We start from the raw sequence: 24083 nt of genomic DNA on the forward strand, positions 1-24083 counted from the left end.
ACTACTACACGCATACATCCACTTCGCTGTCTCGCATCCACGCTCTCTGCCTTGATCCATCACTTCACCGCCCTCGTTTCCACCCTCCCGACCGCTCTCCCCGTGGCCGCCATTGCTCTGCTTGTCTCGGGGACGGCGTGAACACTCCAGACACAGCCCTTCACTGGCGCCGACACGCTGGAAGCACCCTCACGGCCGACACATGACGAGCGCCGCGAAGTGATAAAGCGACTTTCCAACTCTCATTGACTTAATTGACCCCACCACGATTCTTTCGGCCCAACCCGCTCGATTTTCTATCCACCACATACTTTCAGGCTATTTTCTCCTCTCAGCAACTCTCCGCACACACCATGGCATCACCATCCGCTCGGCGGCGATCTGTGGTGATCGACTTGGTCAGCGACGAGTCTTCCGATGAGGCTATACCTGACCCGCCGAGACCAGTTCGCACGCCTGCGGAGCACCAACAGGCCACTCCTGGAGCTAACGACTTCGCCATGGACGACTTCATCGACTTCAATGCAGGACTGCCTGGTACCTTCCCAGATGAGCCCATCGTACCTCAGATCACGCCGACCTCACCGCCGCTTGACAACCACCTTGACGGCGAATATCTCATCATCGATGGCGAACAGGTCTTCATTCCTAATAGGTATGTACTTTCCAGTTCTGCTGCCCGCGAAGACTGTTTGGTTATCGTAGTTTGATGGACCGACAGCATGCTAAATACTCGACGCGACAGCCCAGGTGATCGAGCCAGATCCATCGGCGCCCCAAGTGAACAACCACATACCCGTGAAGAGCAAGCCGCTCTTCCTGCTGGCGTGCTATTCACATTCGATGACTGCCTCCAGCATATCCTAGCAGTCTTTCCAGACGTCTGCCACGATCACGTTCGTGTGATGTACGATGCTATCGACAATATTCCAGGATCTGACCGAGTCGAGCATATCGTCAATCAGCTACTCTCCAAAGACAGCTATCCAAAGCGGGACAAGGGGAAGAAGCGCAAGCGCGATGAAGAAGAAGACGACATCGACCTCAAGCGCTGGGAGGGCCCAAATCGTGAAGTCGTTCCCACCCACCTCAAAGGCACTATCACCGCCATGCTGAAGGCCGAATTCCCGGAAGCAACTCACAACTTGATCGCAGAGCAAGTAGCAATTCATCGGCATCTCTACCCAACTTTCATCGCCCTCACCAAATCCAAAGAAGGCAAGCAAGTCGTTGGGTGGAGAGGCCGTCCCCCAAAAGGCATGCTCGCGGATGCTGATATCATCGCATCTAATTCTGGATGGGACGCTCTGTCCGACGAACTCAAGGCTGCTCGTAAGCAAGCAGAGCGAGTCGTGGCTGAACGTCGTGCAGAGAATGCTAAGAGGATCGCCGAACAAGAGAACCTGCAACGGGCAATCGAGGCAGGGGAGACAGCAGAGTGCCAAGCATGTTTTGAGGAGCTTCCCATGAACCGTCAGATCCACTGCAACGGCGACGTTGCCCACTTCACGTGCTTTGATTGTACAAAGACGTACATCAAATCTGAAGTTGGCGATTCACGCTGCCGAGTGCTTTGCACTGCTGGCTGTGGCGCCGGCTTTGCTTATGCTCAACTTCACCAGCTCTCTGACAAGGGTCTGCTCACAAAGCTGGAGCAATTGCAACAAGAGAAGGACATTCGTGATGCTGGCCTGGACGACTTGGAAGAATGCCCATTCTGCGACTACAAAGCAATCCTTCCCCCGGTCGAAGAGGATTTCGAATTCAGATGCATGAACCCCTTGTGCGAGAAGGTCAGCTGCCGACGCTGCAAAGCCCTCTCGCACATCCCGCTATCCTGCGAAGAGTACGCCAAGGACAACAAGATCAATGCTCGACACAAGATTGAAGAAGCTATGACTGCAGCGATGATACGATCTTGCAACAAATGCAAGAAGCAGTTCATCAAGGAATATGGCTGCAATAAAATGGTAAGTGAGCGTCGTCTGTTGGAGACCTGACCTTACGACTACCTCCTCTCCAATCTGGCATTGGAGGGCCTCTACTTTAAGCTGATGAAGATCTGTGAGAACATCATGCTGACCACACTCTTATAGAGCTGCCCATCGTGCGGCAACTTACAGTGCTATGTCTGCTCAGAGTCGCTTAAGAGCTACGATCACTTCGACCAGGGCGGTGGTCGCGGCGGACCTGTGAACGCCTCACAAAAGAAGTGCCCGCTGTATGACAACGTCGAGGAGAGGTACGATTTCCTGCAGAATTTCTTAGCTTCAGACACTGACCTTTACCGTTTTTCGCAGGCATGAGCGAGAAGTCAAGGAAGCTGAGGCCGCCGCAAGAGCAGCTGCCATGGCCGAGAATCCTGATGTTTCGGAAAAGGACCTTGAGATCAAAGTTAGTGATGCTGTCCAGAAGGCCACCAAAGACCGGATCCAGAGAGGAGCAATGGCGCCGGGCGGCATACCCCTACCACCAGGACATGACTATGGAGGTTTGTTTGCCAGAATGCCACGCTTCGGACGATACCTGGCCCAAGATGATGCTGACGATGACGAGGATTTTGAGGATGAGATAGATATCGCTGAGGAGTTGTTGGACATTCGTCGGCGGCAGCGAGGCCTTCGAGGCGCACGCCACAACGAAGTGGCCCGACTCGACCGGCTTTTCGAGCAAGAGCACGATCGTCAAGCAGACCCGGCAGCAGATCCTCGTCTTCGTGCAAGAGATCCTCGTCTTCGTCGTCAGCCAGCCAATATGCCGCCTGGCAATGTCCCGGCCCATCCGGCACCAGCGAGACCACCTGTGCCTAGAATGCAAGGCTTCATACCCGTCTTCGATCTTCGTCCCCCAATGTTGCAAGCACAAGCACTACGCGCAGCAAATCCTGCTTGGAACGCGCCCGCAGCACAGCCTTTGGAACAAGCACAACAACCAGCAGCAAACCGTGCTCGCGCTCGCGATCCGTTCGACATACTTGACGACTATCTTCCTGGCGCGGATCCTTTTGCTAACGAGCCTCCTCCACCGGCTGTAATGGCTCCACACCCACCGCCGGCGCAGCCGCGTGCAGCAGTCCTTCAAGACGGTGCTGCACAGGCTAGGGGAGGACAGCTGCCTGATCGTCTCCAGCGAGCCCGTGAACTTCGACTTGCGCAGCAGCAGCGACTTTTGCGGCAACGACAACGAGCCCAGGAGCACGTACGGCAACAACAGGAGCAGTTATTGGGGCATCTGCATGGACATCACGGCGAGCATCGTAGACAGCTATTGGCACAGCTGCACCAGGCTCAAGTTCAAGCCATACAGTGGCCATATGGGGGGAACGCTGGAGTGAACGGAGGGCAGCATCAGCATGACGGCTGGAACCCACCCGATGGTCCCCACGCCGGCTAGAAGGGCGCGATATCAGACTGTGTTTCGTATGCGTTTTCTATGGGGTTCGCGATTCAGATCAGACTGCATTCGGTACTTTTGCTTTCTATCGATGTATGATTTAGCGAGGCGTTTGGACACTCATGACGAGGATGGGTACGCAGGTCTGGCTTTCTCGGTAGTTCATGGAACGAAACAGCTCACGAGAACCCGTTTGATTCTTTCAGATCGTTCGCGTGTATGGGTTTGTGTTCTCTTTGATATCGATGGAATCCTGCCAGCGTCGTGATGATGATGTCAAAGTCGCGTCGGCTTCGCGAACGCCGTGCCGCCGCCACTAGAGCACCTCACTTCTGCAGCAAACATCCTCGCCACCAACACAACAACATCACCACGACCATGTGAATGAGTGAGGACGCACCACCATACCATGAGCGGCGATCTGAGCAGGCGGTCCAGCCGCGCTCCGCTGATCCAGGCCGATGACACCAATTCCCTGACATCCTTCCCCGACCCTGCAGACTCGGCGAGTCCCCCTCTACAACCCCAGGCCAATGCCAGCGAACCCTTGAGCAATGATGACCTGACGACCATCCCCGACAACGCCGCGCCAGGTGCCAGCGAACCCGTCCTCAATGGCCTCTTGGACTCCGGACCGTCCATGTTCGACGAGCAGGACGGCCCGCCGAGTCATCCACAATCCCTCTCCGCGGCATCGACAGAAAACCTCCGCAGGATCATCGACCATCGCGGCGCCGTGGAACTCGTGAGGCATCTTTCCGCGCTTTTGGCGGAGCGGGACGCGCATGTGACGGCGCTCACGCGGTTGGCACAGGAGTGGAAAATTCCTGCGAATCGCATTGCGGAGACGGCGAATCGTGTTAAGCAGGCGGAGCGGAGGAGGCTGTCGCTTGCGGCGGCGGCGAGTGAGGATTTGGCGCCGACTAATACTTCGGAAAGCAGTGATTCGACGATGCCGGAGCCGGTGGTGGACAGTAGTGTTGGGACGATTCGGGGGTTGACGAAGCTGTTTGGGGGCAATGGGAAGCGCAAGGACAGCTTGAAGCCAACGGCGGCTTCGGTGAGGACTGCGTCGTCTTCGAGATCGGCTTCGGTGCAGCCGCCGCCTATCAGGTCTAGGGCGGATAGACCGAAGTCGATTGATGTGCTTAGTGTTAACAGCAATGAAAGCGCGGGATGGACTTCTACGTTGACTGGAACCATTAAGGGGATTAGTGGAATTGGAGCCAGTGCACGCCGGGATTCACGTGCCAGTCGGGAGCCCAGAGAGCCCGTGGAGATGAGTACGAGGCATGATAAGGATCAGTTACCGCCGACCTTGTCACAACCATCGTCGAAGGATCCCCAGGAGTCTGAGTGGAACAAGTTCCTCGTGCGATTGATGAAGTCCCGAGAGCAAGCTGGAGAAGAAGCTAAGAGTGGCGAGCTCGTAGGGGCTTCACGATGGGGCCATGAAGGGAATAGTGGCAAGCAGAAACTGGAAATGCTCACAAGGCTTGTCGTCGGCGGCATCCCAATGCGCCTCCGCCACCCCATCTGGATGGAACTCTCGGACACCTATTCTATCATGCAGCCGGATGCGTACAAACACTACCTCACCATGAACGACAACCCCGACCCCGAAGAAATTGACGCCATCCTCAAAGACGTCCCTCGCACACTCACCAGCAAATACGACTACTATGCGGAAAAAGGCTACGACCGCCTCAAAAAAGTCCTCATCGCCTTCGTAAACAAATACCCGGGTCTAGGCTACACCCAAGGCCTCAACATGATCGCAGGCTACCTCCTCCTGGCGATCCCGGACGAAAGCGACGCCTTCTGGGTCCTCTGCAACATGGTCGACCACTTCTTCCCCCTCGACTACTTCTCCAAAGAAACCGCCCTCTCCGCCCCCATCTCCGACAACATCGTCCTCCGCCAATACGTGCGCGAACTCCTCCCCAAACTCAGCGAACACCTCATCGCCCTCGACATCTCCCCGCAACACACCGTGCCCCTCTCCTGGTTCCTCACGGCCTTCGCCTCCGTCCTCCCCGAATCCATCCTCCTCCGCATCTGGGACGTCTGGCTCTGCCTCCCCCACCAGAAAACTTTCCTCTTCAACGTCGCCCTCACGCTCCTCCAGCAGCACGCCAAGGAGCTTTTGGAATGTGAGACGCAAGGCGAGTACTTCGCATACATGACGAGTAAGATCGGCGTCGCGGAGGAGGAGGCGAGGATCGGGGAGTTTTTAAGGCAGGCGTTTTTGTTGAGGAGGCGGTTGGAGGGCGTGGAGGTGAGGAGGGCGGTGGAGATGAAGAGGTTGAGGAAGAGCGCTAGTATGGATGCGCTGTATGATGGGGAGGATGCGGGCCGTAGGGAGGGCGAGGGGGAGGGGGAGGATTAAGAGCTTGAGATTCTGGGTCTTGAGAGGGAAAGAGGAGTGGTTCTTGTTCTTGGCATCATGTAACCATGTTGATATCCTGGACTGGACTGGACTGGACTGGACTGGAACAGCATCTGGCGCGCGGCATCTTCTTTGGGTGTGTTGTGGTCATGGTCATGGAATCTTTTTTTCTTGTTCTTGGAGAAGATACCCACATTAGCGATATTTCTCGTTCGTATGTCTAGTGGCGTGTTGTTTTCTGAGCTAGATTTATATCTCTTGTCAAGGCGAGCATTTGATAGGCGCAAACGATAATTGAGACCTCAGGAACACATTCATCATCGCTTCATATCATGCATGCATTGGGGTAATCATCTGGTGCTCTTCGAACTATGGTTTACACAGCGCTCATGTGGGACACCGTCTTCACATCCCCTGCTCCTCTCCTCATCAACGCCGCCGCCCCTGACGGGTCCCCCTGTCGCATGCACCCGTGTCCCCTCATCATTCACATCAACCACGCCAACGCTTCATCCCGTATCAAGAACAACTCCAGAAAGCTTAGTAACTACGTCCAAACATCACCCACTTCTCCGCCGCCTGGCCGCACTTGGGATTGATACACTTGGTACCCTCCGCAATTGGCTCTGGCTGATCGTGAGGGATGCACAGCGACTTGGCACCCATCGATGGGGCTCGGGCATCGACTTCCTGGCCTTCGACGTTGCCCTTCGAATCGTCCTTGATTTCGTCCTCGCAGGGTCCACCGAGACAGTGCGGGACGAGGATGACGTTCTTGTCGTTGAGCGTGGGGACGAAGTCGCTCCATTGGCGGACGATCTTGCGGTGCGCGGCGTACTCGTCGGATGCTTTCGTGAGCATGTCCTTTTGGATCGTTTCGAGTAGTTCGGGGACCTTCTTTGCGACGTCTGGGATAGGGATGGTGTCTTTGCCGTCTCGGTCGCGGCGGGAGGTGGTCACGACGCCCTTTTCAGAGTCCTTAGGACCGAATTCGAGACGGAGCGGCACACCCTTCAGCTCCCAGTCGTTGAATTTGTAGCCTGGGGAGTAGCCTTCGCGCATGTCGGTCTCGACACGGACGCTTGCGTCTTCGAGAACGGTGCGGAGGCCTTCGATCTCGTTGTAGAGTTTCTCCCTGGCTTCTGGGCTTGTCTTTGCGGTGACGCCGACGGGGACGATGACGACTTGGACATCGGCAACGCGGGGTGGGATGACGAGACCTTTGTCGTCGCCGTGGATGAGGACCATAACGCCGATGGAGCGAGTGGTGAAACCCCAGCTGTTTTGCCAGACGTGGATCTTGTTGCGCTTCTCGCCTTCCTTGACTTCTTGCTTGGGGTCTTCGATAGTGATGTCGAACATCTTGGCGAAGTGCTGGCCGAGACAATGGGATGTCGCTGCTTGAATGCCTCGCCCTACCGCTGGGATGAAGCCTTCGATTGTCTTTGTGTAGTATGCGCCTGGGAACTGCTCGTTCTTCGTCTTTTGGCCCTTGACCACTGGAACAGCGAGCAAGTCTTCGTAGATAGAGGCGTAGTGATCGAGGATCTCCATGACCTCCTTTCCAGCCTCCTCCTCTGTCAGATGAGCGGTGTGACCTTCCTGCCAGAGGAACTCTCTTGATCGCAAGAATGGAACCGCATGCTTGAACTCCCAACGCACGACGTTATTCCACTGGTTCATCTTGAGCGGCAAGTCTCTGTGTGATCGAATCTTCTTGCTGTAGAAGCTGTACATGGCCGTCTCCGACGTTGGGCGCACAGCCAACCGCTTCTCCAACTTCGACTTGCCTCCTTCCGTCACCCACGCAACCTCAGCCGCAAAGCCTTCGATGTGGTCCTTCTCACGCTGCAGGTTCGCTTCGGAAATGAAGAGGGGGAAGTAGCAGTTCTTCACACCCATCTTGCGAATGCGCTCGTTGAAGAAGTCCTGGATGAACTCCCATATCCGATATGACGCAGGCTGGTAGATGTAGCAGCCGGGGATGTCGGTGAACTCGAGCATGTCACCCTTGAGGATGACCTGCTGGTACCATTCCGACAGATCACCCGTCTTGGGCTCCGTGATGCCTATCAGCTCTGGGCCGTCCGTCTTCTTCTTCGCAGGCATTTGCTGTGGCTTGCTTGCTTTCTTTTGGTCTTTACGCTCCTTGTCCTGCTTCTGTGGCTTCTGCTTCTTCTCTGCGGCAGATGGTGCCGTGCCATCGACCTTTAAATCCTCCATCTTTGACTCAATGCCGTTGGCACTCATCCCTGAGACGGTCTCGTGACTCACGCGTTGTTGCGGTGACCGCTTCGAGGAGCAGCAGGAAAGTAGCGATTGGAAACAGTTGGCTCGAGCTGTTGAAGATCTGGTGTCCGCCAGGCTATCGTCGGTTCAATGGTAGAGGGAGTCGGTGTCGAGGGTTTTGTTGCACACAATCATTTAATTCCTGCCCCGCCATGCTAAATGTTCCAGGGTATGCACGGACCAAATCTCACGGGCCGTCAACCTTCGCGAGCGACTTCAGCTGCCGCGCCTTTCTACACACGGACATTTGTTGCCGCTTGACAAAGTCTCTGATATGCCGCCTCCGCCGCGACAAGTGCCATGTCGGTATTGTTGGCGAGACGGAGCTGTGCAGTCTGGAGACGATAGCACTTTTGAAAGGCCATCAGAACACTAGCAGGCCCATGGACGCTCCGTCCGACATATCAATGGAACTCATATACCTCAATCATACATTTGGACAATGGACCCCTCCTCCAACAATGGGCCGGACTCACTGATGACAAGCAGCAGCAGTGAGAGCAGATATCCAGACACAGTGGACGAGGACTTTGAGAAGTCATCGACTCTGGTGGTGTACAGCAGCCCAAGCACATCAACGAGCTCAGACGAACGGCATCAAGGGACCCCATGGCACACCAACCGCATTGCAAAGCCCAGCAAGGACCGGTCGAAATGTCGATTTGGCGTACCTACTTGTTCCGGATGCACTCCTGAGCCAAAAACTTTGAGCCAAGATCAGATTGATGATCACCGCCGCATGTTCTGGGCTTTCATGTTCTCCATCGGACTTCCTGGCGATGCGACCATCAGTAGTACTTCATCTTACAGAGTTCAATTAAAAGCAGCGTTTCTTGACGCGCAATTCCCACCGGCATTTGTCGACCGACAGCAGGTATCAGAGATTATCGATGACTGGCTGGTTCCCAGGGGCGATGCTATGGCTGCGGCAGTCGACACGCTTCTTCTGGTGCAACATGGTCTCAACACAAAAGACAAGCGTTACAAGATCGAGGGCAAGCGCAGACATGAAGCTGCCCTTCAACTCCTGAACGATGGCCTGAGGAAACCCAACGCGGCCACGAATGATAGCCTTTTGGGTGCGATCGACATTCTGGGGGCATGCGCGATGTTTCTAGATATCACAAATGGCGACAATCGCTGGGTCGTTCATTGTCGAGGCTTGTGCGGACTACTTGCAATGCGTGGTCCACACAGACTTGACTCCCAGTTCTCCAGAAACCTGGTGTGCAACTTCCGGCATGTCGCGCTCATGGACGCGCTTCAGTCGAGAAAGTCATTCGTGTTCGGGCAACCCGAATGGCTGAAGCGGATGCAAGAAATCGAAGCAGACCGGCCTGCCGCCAGAATGCATACCCTCGCCTGTGAAGTCCCAGCCCTTCTCGAGGAAGCCGACCGAATCGTTGCAACTCGAGGTCGATGGGTACCTACAATCACCGAGACATATGCCCAACTCGTAGATCTCGAAAAGCGACTGCAAGATTGGCTGCTCCAGTGCTATAAAGACCTTCCAACCAAGTCACCTTACCGAACCATGGATATCAAGCACTTCCCAATGTACTTCGAGCAATACGGCCACCTCAACACACCTTTCACCAAATGTCTCGAATTCTCCAGCAATATCGACACGGTCCGCCACGGCTACTACTGGACTGTCCTCTTGGCCCTCCGTGAAGCAATCTACGACCTCTCAATAGCCCGGCCAGCCGCGCTGTGCATCACCACAGCCAATCAAACATTCCTCAAAAAGCGAGTCTACGAATGCACAGACTCCCTCTGCCAGACCGTGCCTTTCGTCTGCTCCGACTCCTTACACCACATCGGATCGAGCGCCTCTTTCCCCAGCTACGTCGGCGGCGCCCTTTCGATCTGCTGTCCGCTGCAATTCGCCATGAAATGGTATCAGAAACAAGGCGACCACGCCAAAGTGGACTGGTGCGATGAGATTATCTCCGACGTCAGAGACCATCTCCGCGCACAGGGCTTGTCGTGGTTGGATGCGTCGTATGTGAGGGTGAATCGGATTCGATGATAGTGCAGCCTGTGCGTTGGACTATGAACCTTGCCAAGATTGAGCACAGATGCATGTGCTGCATTCAATGGGGGAGCTTGTGCTAAACGCCGCGTACCTGCAGGAGGATTTCGCCTTTATGCACTCTCCCCGTACGTCAGCTGCTCAATTCAGCTGGGCTTGTGCATGGGAATTGTGCAAGCATACCCACTGTCGATCATATCTGCGGCCGCTTGTATACCATCATCTGCAAGCACTCAAATCTCCCTTGAGCCATCCTTCATTCAAGCGGCCGCAAAGGTCCCACCTATCCCGCTGCACATTTATGCGCTGAAAGCCGTGCACAAACAACAACAACAACAACAACAACCAGAAGATACACGCACGACAGGACTTGCCGGCTAATAATCAGCCTCGCCCAGCTGATCTCAGCCTTTAGCGAAAAAGGCCCCTTCCAAACAAACGGACCAGCTTACCACATCTCCCGCAAAGCACAGGTGCGATGGAGCATCTTATGCAGCTCTCGGGATAGTGAGCCCGGGATAAGGATTCCAGGGCTTTGCCTTATCCTCTGCATTGTGCATTTAGGGCCGGAGGAGCGCATATGTGTGTGGCTCTCGTTGCATTATGTCGTCGATCAGAGTTCGGGTGTGTGAATGCGAGAAAATCCTCTATGCATGAAGGATATACGATTGTGGAGATACGGAGGAAGAGAAGAGGGGGTTGTATGATGTGAGGTGAGGTATATAAGAGACGTAGGAGACGGTTTAGATCTCTTTGTACTTTTGTCGCGGTTGTTGAAATCTACCTCAGTCTCTTGCAGTACTCACTCGTGAATTCTCACATACACGCCATGGCCTCGAAACTCACCGAAACAGACTCCATCGCAGAGATCCGACCCGCCGCCAATGGACCCGCCTCCGTCCTAGGCTACCACCGCCTCTTAGCCCCCAATGCGGGTGTCAGAGTCTCGCCGTTGTGTCTGGGAGCGATGAATTTTGGGGATGCTTGGAGTAGTTTTATGGGTATACCTTCCTTACCTTCCCGGACGTCGTGTGTGCTGTGTGTTGATGTTGTATAGGCGAATGTTCCAAAGAGACGACTTTCGAGATTTTGGATTATTTCTATGCGCAAGGGGGAAATTTTATTGATACGGCGAATAATTATCAGAATGAGCAGAGTGAGGCGTGGATTGGGGAGTGGATGGAGAAGAGGGGGGTTAGGGATCAGTTGCGACGAAGGTGTGTGATTGGAAGAAGGATGGAGAGATTGAGGCCCAGACTTACATCCGAGTAGTACACCTCGGGATACCGCACTGGCTCAGACCCAAAGGCTCTGCAGAGCAATTACACGGGCAATAATACAAAGTCGATGGTGATGAGTGTCGAGGCCAGTCTGAAGAAACTCAAGACGAGCTATATCGATGTGCTGTATGTCCATTGGTGGGATTACACGACGCCTGTGGAGGAGATTATGAGGTCCCTCAATACTCTGGCCGATCAGGGGAAGGTTCTCTATCTTGGTGAGTTCCAGATCAGGTTGGTGTGGTTCAATGGTCTGACGGACTATGTGCAGGTGTCAGCGATACTCCAGCGTGGATCGTCAGCAAGGCTAACCAATGGGCTCGAGACCACGGCATGCGTCCTTTCGTTGTCTACCAGGGCCAGTGGAGCGCTTCCATTCGAGACTTCGAGAGGGACATCATTCCGATGTGTGAAGCAGAGGGGATGGGTCTCGCGCCATGGGGAGCTCTTGGGGGAGGCAACTTTAAGAGCGAGGAGCAGAGGAAAGCCACGGATGGACGCAAGATGTTCCAGATCTCAGAGAGAGACATTGCCATCAGCAAGGTGCTTGAGAAGATTGCCAATGAGAAGGGGACTGTCATCACGGGAATCGCGTGAGTGCCGGGTCGTCGTTGTGGTGCCAAAGACAACGCTGACGATTGATTCAGACTTGCATACGTGATGCACAAGACACCGAACGTTTTCCCCATCGTGGGCGGACGAAAGGTCGAGCATCTCAAAGGCAACATCGAAGGCCTAAGTATCAAGCTGTCGAAGGCGGAGATCGAGGAGATCGAATCGGCGTCGCCATTCGAGTACGGCTTTCCGCTCAGCATCCTCTTCCTGGACCAGAAGACGCCATCGTTCAAGGGAAGTGATGTGTATCTGACCAAGATGTCGGCTCAAATTGATACTCCGGAGCGACCCAAGCCGATCGAGCCGAGAAGCAAAGCTTAGAGAGGCGCGTTATAGGTCTGGTCTGACTCGAACGGATCGAGATGGAAGCTGTAAGACTCTGTAGCAACACAAGGATGGATTGTCATGGCGAAACGCATTGTTTGCATCCACGAGGAACACAGATCCGCCCTTGCATGAAGACGTAGCGGTGAACAATGCGGAGTGCTCCCTTGCATGAGTGTGTTGACCTCACCTCATGGCGAACATGATAATCCATCGTGAGATCTTGAACACCCTTGCAGCCTCGCCGGATGAAGTTGTTACTTGCTGAACAGCCGGATGGTGGAGAGGCTTGGTCTCACGTGGACACAGACCCGCCGTTTTGCATGGATTCACAAACAAGTGAGAGAAGCACAGGCGCCGTTTCACTGTTTGGGACCTTGCCTTGGTTGTCGCCGTGTCTGGGAGTACAAGAGATGGCGGTCGTGGAGATGGCAGGGAAGAGGTGCTCGAGGTCTTCTTCTTTCAGCAGCTCTCCATCATCAATTGATATCGTGTTTCATGTGCTCGTGATGAAGTGAAAGGCGAAGCTCACAGCAACAACATCCAATTTCATTAGCTTGCTAAAGCGTCCGGCCCGCGTCGCCGTTGAGGGCCCGAGCCAATTGCAGGCGGCGAATGAGTGGCAGGGACCAGCGGTTTGATGAGCTGTGGGCGGTAGCGACAACCCGCGCCCACGCCGAACGACGACTCCCGTTTCTCGTCGTCGCTGCTGCACGCTGCGCTTTCCCTTGGGTCAACCTCCACCGCACGCCTGCCTGGCCATTTCGTCGACGACACCCCCAGTCCCAGGGTGTGCCATCGACTGTCGCTCGTTCCATCGCCACCAGCGCAACGCCCACACCCGGCCTTTCACCTCGCAGCATGCTCCACGCCCGTCCGCACGCGTCGACCCTCCTCAGCTTGTGAGGCCCGTACCGACCGATCCAAACAATCCACCGCCGACCCGGCACCGCACTACTGTCCCCCGTCGGGCCTCAGCGACCACCGCTGCGACGACGAGACCCTGTGTCCTGAGTCGCAGGCGAAGAATGATCCAAAGGGGCAGCGACACTCGCTCCAATGGCGATCTCGACCCGCCGAACGCGCACTGCAGCTTGACCAGCTCGACATCCCGAGGGCAGCAACACCGCCAGCACATGCGACCTGCAGATCCACCCAGACATGTCGTTCGCCACCACAGGAGGCGGCGGCGAGGGAATATTACACCTTCGATAGCCATATGCGCATTGCTCGCAGGCACCACACAAACCGCAATGGCGCAGAACTGCATCCCGCTCACCGATTCTACCGAGTGCCCGAGCTTCAGCGCCGCTTCAATCACAACAGACAATACCGTCGCCAGCCTCTTTCCATTTCTTTACGATGTCACGGATACTGCATCCTTCGACAGCAGTTTGCGGGACTACATTGCTCGTAATTACACGCAGCGACAGTACGTGCCCACCAATACCTCGAAAACACGCGAGCTGACAGGGATTAGATACCAGGAATTACTGGGCTGCTCTAATGTGAACCTCAATAACACTACAGACTTCTACGCCAGATATACAACGAGCGTATTGTGTAATACTGTGGTCCAAAATTCCGTCAGCTATTGTGGTCTAACTGGCGATGCCACACGACCACTCTGTGCCGACTCCTGTGCCGAGTTTGCTCAGAACGAACAAGAAATCGTCGCAAGTAACATCTGCGGCACCTCACGAAATTCCGATGTCCTCACGCAGATTCGGGCGGACTTTACGAATTGCGCCCTGCCTGCCAATTCGCTCACTCAATCATGCATCCAGGCCACCGACAATCAGCCTGACGACTGTGGATTCACAAACAATCTTGTCGGACTTTGTCAGTTCTGTTCGACCAGCTCGCAAAACGGCACCGACTCATGTTGCGTGTTCTCGAACACGACAGAAAGGTGCCAGGATGTGACTTTGCCAGTGGTCGCTGCAGCATCACTGGCGACTCCCGTCACTTTGACTGTGTCTGCGACAGCCACGACTACGGCGACTCCGAGCGGGTTTCAAACGGCCGAAGCAAACACAAACACTGGACTCAGCAAAGGCCAGGTTGCTGGTATCGCAGTTGGATCTGTCCTTGGTGCTGTTGCACTCCTGGGCCTCATCATTGTCGGCTGCCTTGTATTGAAACGACGTAGAGACCATAGTCCGGCCACTAGTGTCTTCAATCAACCTGCACCAGGACGAGCCCAGCCGGAAATGACCGGGTACAGCGATGGGGCACGCGATTATCAAGAACGCGCGGGTCTTGCGATTTTGCCTGGTGGCCGTGTGGCGAGAATGACGGCGTTGGAGGGAGATGCCAGCTCGGAACACGACACCCCGTACACCATGGCCGCCTATGCCAAAGATACTTCTGAGGAAGAAGATACTCCAGAGTCAAGGCTCGCGCCACCACCGAAGCGCAGTGGCTCGCTTTCGAGCGGCTCACAACTTGCAGTTGCGGGTGTTGCAGAACCAGACACCTCCCCAAGCTCTGGCGCCGAATATACATCGCCTGAGTCTCCAGGGCAGAGCGAGCAGCTCGGCTTCTTCAAGGACTATTACTCCCAAGACGAGATTCGCCCTGGCGACCTTGTATCGACTCTTTGGGCGTACGAGCCACGAGCGGCGGACGAGTTCCAGCTGGAACGAGGGGACTTGATCAAAGTGATTGGCATCTGGGACGATGGGTGGGCGACTGGTGTGAGAGTTCGACAGAGAGCGGAAGACTGGAGGCCTGAAGGAAAGGTCCAACGTGACAGTGGGCTCAGTGCGCCTCCCGATACCGCGGATGAAGGCGAGGTCAAAGCCTTCCCTCTGGTCTGCGTTTGCCTACCGCAACACTGGCGTAAGACAATCGAGGGCGACTCAACACAAGGCTCTGGCCCTGGAGGGTACCCAGAACGAGGATCCTAGAACGATCTAATCGAGTATTTCTCTCGACATGGATACGACGACTCTGACGGTATTATGGCATAGCGAGGCGTTTTCGGAAGGCTCTTTGCAGCAAGAATCGCATCAACGCACCCACCTTTTTCATCTTCTCTGGAGGTATCGACTACAATCGGGACAGATCAACCCCAACCCCATCAGAATATATTGGCATCGCCTTCGAGCTTGTTCTATACCCCCTGTTTTTGCTTGCTGCTGTTCTTAACTTTGAGCGAGCGGCTGCTGAACCGTACTTTTTGATCGTTCTTTGCGAGAGTTTGGATCAGACCAGAGAGAGATGCGCATTTGGATTATTGGATGCTCTGCACGCTTTTTTCCCCAGAGCGTCATTAGATTCATCAGCGAAAAAAAGACTAGAGGATACCCAAACCCAAATGATAGCATGGTACTGAAGCTGTGTAATGTATGTAGTCTGTGAATGGAAGAGAAGCGAATGAGAAGAAGTGTTTGTCAACAACAAAAGACATCCAGACCGCGCATTGCATTGCAGTCGATGCGGCCCCGAAGCAACGTGGAAAATACGCTCTTATGGAACTAAAAATCGCGCTGCTTCGGATGGATTTTACTCCATTTCTCTCTCAAGCGGACATTCGGCCCATCTTTGTTCCCTTGTGGAAGACCAGCGAGCGCCGAGGGTTTGGTAATCGCCCTTAAATGTTTCGGATTCGGGGCCACGCGCGGGATATAATTGATTATTGGAGGGCTTGCTTTGTTAGAGTTTGGGGAAGGCGTATACTAGAACCAGTAAGGTGAAGGATATCTGTGTGTGTGAAGGTTTTTGGTTGCATAAGTACTGCGGAAAGAGGCGTCGAGGGGGTTCGAGATTTGACTATTTGTATGAACTTTGAACTTTGGGAGTGTTGGGGTTTGAGGTTGGGTATATATGTTAGGGAGGGTTGTGCTACGTCGACGTTTGTTTCTTCTGCGATACAATAACAACGGCAGCAACAAGACATTGCGGATTAGATCATTCGTTACAGCAGAGAAGAGGAGAGATTTGAGCACGCAAAGCAGTGACGAGATGGGAGAAGCACAGCAGCCTCAGCCTTTCGAGAAGATGGAAGACGAGGGAGTTCCGAAATGTCCTCAGCCGACGAAAGTCTCTACGGGGTCGAAGAAGACGGAAGGAGAACAGCAAGAGACTGAGACCTTGCCGAAATTGAGCCCGCAGGAATTCAGACAATTCAACCACATGAGCGAGCATATGGATATGTTTGTACGTCTCCTCCCTCCCCTTCTACCCTCCCAAAACACACACCGATCCATCTCAAAAGCAACTAACTGACAAATTCCACACAGCACGAAAACTTCCGCCGCACCTGGAACACGCTCTACAGCGCGGCCTCCTCCAACAAACGCCCCCAAGGAATGTCCATCAAACAATTCCTCAACACCATCCAGCAATTCACGCACCACCTCACGATCCACCACACCATCGAGGAGCAGCACATCTTCCCGGTGCTCGCGAAGCGGATGGATGTGTTCAAGGAAAATGGGGGCAGGCATTTGGAGCAGCATAAGGGGATTCATGAGGGGATTGAGCGGTTGGAGGAGTATGTGGATGGGGTGAGGGGCGGCGAGAGGGAGTTGGAGTTGAGGGAGTTGAAGCGGGTCATGGATTCTTTTGGGGAGGTGTTGTGGACGCATTTGGATGAGGAGGTTAGGACGCTGGGGGCGGAGAATATGAGGAGGTATTGGAGTTTGGATGAGATGAGGAGGATGCCGATGTAGTTGGTTGAAAATGGGATGTAGTGATGATGGGTTTTGGTTTGATATAGATGTAGATACGAGGTCAAGAAGTCCGTTTTGATGATTTGAACTTCTCGTGCCATTTTCGTTTTGCTCCCAGTGCGGATTTGGCTTCCTCAGCTGCGCCCTTGGAGCTGTCAGTGGAGGTTTGGCCGTCGATGAAGGTGATTGATTTTCCGCCGTCTGATAGATTGTACGAGCCTTTCAAGACGGGCATCTCGCACTTGGTTCGCCAGGCCTCTGGTACGGTATCTTTCCATGCTTGGAGGAAGGCGGCCAGGTCTGTAGCTCGTCCAGCAGATCTCGCTTCCAATTGACTCAGACCAACGAAGCGAATGCATTTGTCTTCGTCAATGGCCAGATTTCCACCTGCTGTACTGGAGGATATGCCGGCAAACACCCCTGAAAGCAGCTCGAGCGGCCAGTCTTGCTTCAAATCCATGCCGAAGACAGGGATATCGTCCGCGATGAATGGGTCTTGCAGATTCGCGCCTTCTGCTATTGCTGCTGTAAAAGCGGCCTCCCAGACTTGTGCCTTGACCTTAGCGCTAGGGATGAAGGACCCTGATGGGTCGATGGACTCAAAGCAAGCCAATTCTTTCCACCCGTCTTCGGATTCGGCCTGACTCAGGGGAATGTTGGAGAACAGCTCGGCCTTCGACACCGATCTTGTGGATCCATAGTTTCCAGTGGAAGCGTAGACAGGCAAGGCTTTCTTGATGTAGGATGTCGCAGGTCGTTTGGGCAGTGGGGTCAGCTCAAGGGTTGAATCACACTTTGCTATAGCCTCAAGCGCGTCGTTCGAGCCACCTCCGTCTCCGTTGGTGCATGGTTGTGTCAAGTAAACACTGTTCGAAGTGTTGACCTGCCGAATTTCGTATGTCTTGTCTGGAGTGCACAGCACGGCATTGGCGTCTTTGGCTGTTCCATCAATGGTCTCAACCGACTTGAGCTGCAATCTGTGTTATTCATTAGAATGTCACGGCAGCATGACCCTCAACTTCAGCTGTACCCACAGCGGCGGCGACTCCGACGAAACCAATGCTAGCAGTTCAGCGGGCAGCTCGAGGAGGCGGAAGTGTTGCAAGTCGTTCTCAGGCAGTATTGAGATTGGGATGCCGCTGGACTGTGCCATGTTTGCTCGGTCGCCCAAGCTGTCACGACGGCGGTAAAATTTGTTGAAAGTGTTGCTGTCGTGACCGGTTGTGTCGCCTGCTGTGCGATTTGACCCATGTCACGTTGGCCCGCGCTTGGGCGCGATTTAGAGTTCGCGCTTGGACGGGGATCCCAGTCCTCAATCAAGTCGCAGCTTCCCAGACTGCAGCTGCATCTGGCGAGGAGGAAGGAAGGCCTGACTTTGTGCTCTGGGGCGTGCACTGGTTGTGTTTACTGCCTCGACGCGACCCAAGTCAGGATGCTTCCACGACCTTAACGACGCGACGAACACGAGATCATGAGCAGTCAATACCGGACCACAGCTACACCACCTCCGCCTCTCCTTCACGCGCCATAGTCTTCCGCCGCACCCATACCACCCCGCGCTGCCCATGGCCACGGTCATCCCAGGCCCGCCTGCATTGTCAGGAGAGCTGGCCCTCTTTCACACCACCGATCCGCTTCTCAGCAACTCCCCCGTGCTCGTCTTCCATGGCCCCGCGTCCACCATTGGCGCGACCAGCTCGCGCATACAGGTTCACGTCTTCACACCTGCCGGCCTCGCTTCCTATTCGCGCCTCTCCGTTTCCCCGAACTCGCCATTCTACTCGGCTGTCAGCAACTTGCCACGTGAAGAGCAGGGTGATGAGGTCTGCCGCGGTTTGGCCTTTGGCTTGAAGAAGTACTTCGAGGAGCTGTCGGAGGCCGTGAAGAAGACATGGGCATCGCAGGTCAAGACGCCTTCGCCTGGTGCGTTGTTTGGGGACGATCATATCGCCATCTTGGCGACTCGCATGAACAAGGTGGAGAATGTTGACGATGTGGTTGGCGACATCTCAGAGGCATTCTGTGAGCAGCGGTTATCCTGGTTGGACATCGACGTTCTTCTTCCCGCGGGCACTATTGCAGATCGATCCGATTCGGCTAGATCCGAGGATCTGGACGATCATGAACTCCTTGTGCAGAGATATGGACGATATGCGGATCTGATTGAGAGCTTGGGCGACGTTACTTTCCTGCCAACTTCAAAGCTGAAGCGTGCGCCATCCAAGGCCAATGCCATTGGACGAAGCACTTCTTTCACCAAGCAACAGAAGGAGAACGTCCGCAAGGAACTCCAGGAACTGCTGAACACTGAACAAAGCTATGTGGGGCGTCTGGAGGAGTTGCAGGGACTGTCCGGGAGGCTCGGAGCAGACTTGAAAGAGAGTCTGCAACAGCAGTTGGCCCAGATCTTTCCACCCAGCATTACTCAGATCTTGGAAATCAATTCGGGTTTCTTGGATGCTATTAAGAGTGTTGTCGAGAGTACGGAAGCTGCAGCGGAAGACGACATCGAGAATTCGCAAGAAATTGATCCCAACACACCTGTAACACCGGAGCCAGGATCTGACTTGCAAGGAGTCTATCCAATTGCACAATGCCTACTCGAATGGTTTCCAAGGTTCTCGGATCTCTACAAAGACTACCTCAGCAGCCACGCACGCGCCTCGCAAACATTGCGCGTGCTTCTTCGCAATGGCGATTCGTTGACTAGCGAGTTGCAGGACGTTGGTGAACAAAAGCTTATATCACTACTTATCGAACCGGTCCAGCGACTCCCACGCTACAATCTCTACATCGACAGCATTACCAAGCAGCTTCCTGCCCGTCATCCAGCCCTCAGACCATTGCTCAAAGCCCGCGATATCATCACAGAGACATGTGCGGAAAACGAAGGCACCGAAGCTACTGCCGTTGTTGAGCGATTGCGCGCACGAACCCTGGGCTGGCCCGCAGATATCGACATCAAAGGACGTCTGATCACGGGAGCTGACTTCGTCGAATTATGTCCACCACACAGCCTCGAACGATGCGATGGAGTTCGTGGAATACTGCTCCTCTTCACGGATGGTATTGTGGTTGTGGAAAAGTCGGGCAAGGGCAAGACGACCGCCCGTTCCCTGGTGACTGAGCTAGAGAGCGGATCGCTCCCAGCAAGATCAGTGGAAAGTCTATCTGACACTGCTGGAGACCTGCAGTTCGTACGTCGGTTACAACTCGATGCTGTGCAACTGACAGAGAGTCACGATGGCCAGGCGTTGCAGCTGCTTACCTTCTTTGAGCTGGCAATGGGTGCTCTAGCTGCAAGAGAGGCAATTCTAGATTCTTGTCAGATTGTACGCCTGGAGAACATGTACGATGGAAAGGTCTCTCGATTCATCGAGGAGGTCTGCAAGGCGAGAGTAGAGAGTCGTTTCTCAGAAGCAGAGCGTGAATCAGCCAGCTGGGACTTCCGTGCTACTGACGTCGCATCAGACAGTCTGAGCTTGCTCAGTGCAGTGTTTGAGGATGCCAACGTCGAACACGTCAACGCCAGAGGCAGCAATGCTGCCATACGAATCGTTGTGGATGCTGAGCGACATGATGAGCGACCAGTTGCTGGCCAAAGCGGCATTCGGACTATCGTCAACCTAACTCCTGGGCGAGAAGGACTGTGGCGCATGGCGATAGATTCGATCGATGGCGGTCTTGGACGTGAGCACATCGAAACGCCAGACCTAGTGCCTGCGATCCGTAGAAAGCTGGCATCGTTGATAAGCGGCCGCTTTGCAATCGAACAGCCTGCCATGACAGCTTGCATGCTAGGTCGGAACCTGGATGTCTTGCAGTCGCTAGATTTGCAAATCGTTCTGCAAGACGGCGACGGAGACCGCACGCAGCTTGCACCTCGCGAACGCATACATCGTCCAAAGTCGCCCAAGAAGCTGCTCTCCAGTTTCTTGTCAAGCGTCGGTCCTGGTGATGAGCCACGAAACCTGCTCAGGAAAGAATCAAGAGACCTGCCAGCTCTTCCCCTCTCTGCACAACCCTCGCTGTCACGGATACCAGCGACTACATCGAACAAACCCCCCAGTCGAGAGTCCCGACCGTCATCTCGAGACCAGACTGCGATCTCATTCTCCTCGACATCAAGTGAACCTCCTTCTGTGCATCTGAAGAAGCTCGAAGACACACTGTCTGCCTATGTACTGGCACTCCAAGCCCGAAAAGGCAACATTGTGGGCAAGAACCTCAAAATGCGACTCGTTGCAGACGACCTCCTTGTGAACGAGCTTTACAACAGTTTGCTTGAAGATCCGAACATGATGGTGTTGGCTGCCCAGGCTCCACTCGATGTACTATTTGCCGCGTTCGAGAAGTTCTTGAACATGGCGTGGAAGGACAGCATTGGAGAAGTCATGCCTACTTCAATTCTGCGAGACATCCAGTCAAAAGCCGAATCGCTGTTTCCAAGAGACTTTGACGAGTACTTCAAGTCAGCACTGGGGAAGCTTGCGCCGCAGAACCAACGTGCTTTCAAGGGGATCATGAAGCTGCTTGCGGACTTGCTCGACGGAACTGGCAACGATGGAGATCGAGGCACGTTGACAGCTTGCTTCGCAGAGGTCTTGGTCAGCGAGGGTAACCCACACGACTACATTGCCCTCTTTGACCGGTTCGTGGACGACACTGACACATACTTTGGCGAGCCAATTGAAGAACCTCGACAGAATCATGGAAGTGGCTCCGTCAATTCGCACAAGAGAGCACGGTCGGTAAACTCATCTTCCATCACGAGCAACACCTCTTCACTACGACGGAAGTTCGGCTTCAGCACCCTATCTCGAGAGAATAGCAAATCCGAGCAGGAGTCAAAAGTCGCTTCTGTCTGGCGGAGTCTTAGCAAGACAAGTCGAACCGATGCCAGCCCTCACAATAGCGTTTCGAAGGGCTCGCTCGGTCGATCTCAGTCCATAGACGAGGGTGTTGCACGAGGGAATCGTCCCTTGTCGCAGGACAGTACGAAAGCCCACGGCTTTGGCGAAATGCCGTCAATGCCAGCGCTTGGCCGGACACCTTCGAGCCACAATCTCGGTCTGTCGACCATTGGAGAACATCCAAGTTTCATCCCTACAGGTCCACCCAGGAAGAAACGGCGTAGCTCGCTGTCAGTCCTGCAGAGTGTAGAGAACTCACCAAACCGCTCACCATCACCGCCTCGGAGACCACCACTGAAACAGAGCAAGACCGAAGAGAAGGAGCTTCCAATGTCGCCCCCTCCGATGACTCCCTCAACAAAGATGAATAGCGGTAGATTTGGCAGTCCTTCTCACGGCTCACCTCGCTCTCGGTTACCATCGTCCTTTAGAGGAGAGCTATCGCCTGGACCAAACAGAGCGATTGGGTATACTGAACAGCCACGGCCCAAGACGAGTGGAGGTGTTCCTGATGAGGTGGTCATCTCCAGCCGGCCATTGTCAAACATTCCAAGCTTGACCCCAAAGACTAGCTCGACGTCAAAGCATCTGCCAGCTACGCCTGGACGCACTGGCCTCTCCGAGCGCCCAGGGGCTGGCAACATCGTCAAGAAACCATCGCCGCAACCAGAAAAGACGACAAGAGATCGTAGCAAGACGGTTGGCACAGAGACTCCAGTACCTTCAACGCCGTCTAGGAAGCTACGCATGCAGTCGCCGCAGAAGCTGCGTGAGCGTCTTCAAAATGAGCAAAGCTCGATTGTGGACGCACAGAACTCACTGCAGGACGAGCTCAGCAAGATAGGAGACGAGCTGACTTCCTCGACCAGTGTTCGACAGTCTCCTGTGCGAGGTAGCAAGACGATTGCTGCTCGGGGATCCACATCCCAACCAAGCAACATGAACCTGGCGCAGCGTGTCCTCCGCATGGAGGGTCAGTTGCCCAAGCAGGTCGACGAACTGAACAGCCGCATCGGCAGCATTCAGTCAGACCTCTCGTCCTCGCTTAGCGTGTCGGAGAACAAGTGCAAGAAGCTGGACGAGCTTTATCGCGAAGCTAACGCGGAGAACGAGGCGCTATACACGCGGTTCAACGACGAGCTCGGCAAAATCATGAAGGCGGTCAGAGGTGGAGAGGGGGTGGAAGAGCTCAAGAAGAAGCTCAAGGAGAGTCAGGATGAGGCGGCTAAACTGAGGAGGGAGACGAGCCGGTTGAAGAGGGAGAATGTTGGACTGAGAGCGCAGTTGAAGGATTGAATTTTGTGCTTTCACTGCAGAAAAGCATGGCGTTGGTGGGATTGTGAATGGTTGTCGCGAGACATTACACGTTGGACGCACGAGGGGTCTCATTGCCTGTCATCACATCACATGGTTCATTGGTACTTTTTCGTAGTTCATCATCATAGTTTGTATCGGTAGTTCGCACTGTACACGCAAGCCAAACAGCTCGCCGATCGGAAGGAGCAAGGAGCAATTGACGTCTCGATTAAAGTTCTGTCTTGGCGAGCCTTACCTGCCGATCACCTCACACCGAACGGAAACTTTGACCGGACGACACACCACCCCAAGCACGCAAGGACCCTGGATCTCTCCTCTTTACACCGAGGCTGAAAACCAGACGCACGCCATCTACTGGAGAGGAGGGCCACATCTTCCATCATCTGCAAGCCTATTCGTCGGGTTTACAAACTCATCGCTAGGCTTTACCTTTTAACCTTAGAGTTCTCAGAGGCGCAAGCCACGTTGCGTCGACGGCTTTGAAGCCACTGAAGCCAAGATAACACCCGTCTTTGCGTTTCGCGTTGTGTTGCCTTTTGGTGGGGGATGGCGCACGTTCTTGGCTCTTGCTGGGGCTATGATAGATGAGGGAGTTGGTTGGACGCCTTTGCCGTTTTTTGGCTAATGCAGATCTTGATGGGTGCCGAGGTGCTGACTGGGGTGGGAGATGGTGGGCTTGATGAGGCTGGTTGGCGATGGTGCTACTGACTAGTAGGGAGAATGCTGGTGAAGAGAAAGAAAAAATATGCCGTGATGATGATGGGAAAGACCAGCGGATTCTGATCATCGAACAACAAGTAGAAATCCCACATCCATTCACATGCCAGAGGATGGCCTCACTCACCACGG

The 24083-nt window shown here is 54.4% G+C and overlaps 9 protein-coding genes across 9 annotated transcripts; 7 read left to right on the forward strand and 2 right to left on the reverse strand.

The window, feature by feature from the left end:
• Positions 1-353: 353 nt before the first annotated feature.
• M409DRAFT_24777 (uncharacterized protein) lies at positions 354-3393 on the forward strand (the record flags this gene model as incomplete). Its single annotated transcript, XM_033807390.1, has 4 exons — positions 354-655; positions 746-1970; positions 2097-2242; positions 2301-3393. 4 exons carry the CDS (start codon positions 354-356, stop codon positions 3391-3393), a joined length of 2766 nt encoding a protein of 921 aa, XP_033665761.1.
• A 409-nt stretch (positions 3394-3802) lies between these two features.
• M409DRAFT_67588 (uncharacterized protein) lies at positions 3803-5782 on the forward strand (the record flags this gene model as incomplete). The annotated part of the gene is made up of 1 exon (XM_033817470.1): positions 3803-5782. The coding sequence occupies one exon, from the start codon at positions 3803-3805 to the stop codon at positions 5780-5782; it is 1980 nt and encodes a 659-aa protein (XP_033665762.1).
• A 540-nt stretch (positions 5783-6322) lies between these two features.
• M409DRAFT_24779 (uncharacterized protein) lies at positions 6323-8005 on the reverse strand (the record flags this gene model as incomplete). The annotated part of the gene is made up of 1 exon (XM_033807391.1): positions 6323-8005. One exon carries the CDS (start codon positions 8003-8005, stop codon positions 6323-6325), a length of 1683 nt encoding a protein of 560 aa, XP_033665763.1.
• Positions 8006-8513: 508 nt separating this feature from the next.
• Positions 8514-10487, forward strand: M409DRAFT_56235 (uncharacterized protein; the record flags this gene model as incomplete). Its single annotated transcript, XM_033813227.1, has 2 exons — positions 8514-10075; positions 10142-10487. The coding sequence occupies 2 exons, from the start codon at positions 8514-8516 to the stop codon at positions 10485-10487; spliced, it is 1908 nt and encodes a 635-aa protein (XP_033665764.1).
• Positions 10488-10935: 448 nt separating this feature from the next.
• M409DRAFT_24781 (uncharacterized protein) lies at positions 10936-12322 on the forward strand (the record flags this gene model as incomplete). Its single annotated transcript, XM_033807392.1, has 5 exons — positions 10936-11107; positions 11164-11327; positions 11379-11604; positions 11658-11979; positions 12034-12322. 5 exons carry the CDS (start codon positions 10936-10938, stop codon positions 12320-12322), a joined length of 1173 nt encoding a protein of 390 aa, XP_033665765.1.
• Positions 12323-13578: 1256 nt separating this feature from the next.
• On the forward strand, positions 13579-15237 carry M409DRAFT_24782 (uncharacterized protein; the record flags this gene model as incomplete). The annotated part of the gene is made up of 2 exons (XM_033807393.1): positions 13579-13757; positions 13806-15237. The coding sequence occupies 2 exons, from the start codon at positions 13579-13581 to the stop codon at positions 15235-15237; spliced, it is 1611 nt and encodes a 536-aa protein (XP_033665766.1).
• Positions 15238-16330: 1093 nt separating this feature from the next.
• Positions 16331-17004, forward strand: M409DRAFT_67592 (uncharacterized protein; the record flags this gene model as incomplete). Its single annotated transcript, XM_033817471.1, has 2 exons — positions 16331-16489; positions 16573-17004. 2 exons carry the CDS (start codon positions 16331-16333, stop codon positions 17002-17004), a joined length of 591 nt encoding a protein of 196 aa, XP_033665767.1.
• A 61-nt stretch (positions 17005-17065) lies between these two features.
• On the reverse strand, positions 17066-18157 carry M409DRAFT_56237 (uncharacterized protein; the record flags this gene model as incomplete). The annotated part of the gene is made up of 2 exons (XM_033813228.1): positions 17066-17981; positions 18039-18157. The coding sequence occupies 2 exons, from the start codon at positions 18155-18157 to the stop codon at positions 17066-17068; spliced, it is 1035 nt and encodes a 344-aa protein (XP_033665768.1).
• A 412-nt stretch (positions 18158-18569) lies between these two features.
• On the forward strand, positions 18570-23213 carry M409DRAFT_24785 (uncharacterized protein; the record flags this gene model as incomplete). Its single annotated transcript, XM_033807394.1, has 1 exon — positions 18570-23213. One exon carries the CDS (start codon positions 18570-18572, stop codon positions 23211-23213), a length of 4644 nt encoding a protein of 1547 aa, XP_033665769.1.
• Positions 23214-24083: the final 870 nt, after the last annotated feature.

The sequence above is a fragment of the Zasmidium cellare genome, assembly GCF_010093935.1.
Source record: "Zasmidium cellare ATCC 36951 unplaced genomic scaffold M409scaffold_24, whole genome shotgun sequence".
Classification (NCBI taxonomy): domain Eukaryota; kingdom Fungi; phylum Ascomycota; class Dothideomycetes; order Mycosphaerellales; family Mycosphaerellaceae; genus Zasmidium; species Zasmidium cellare.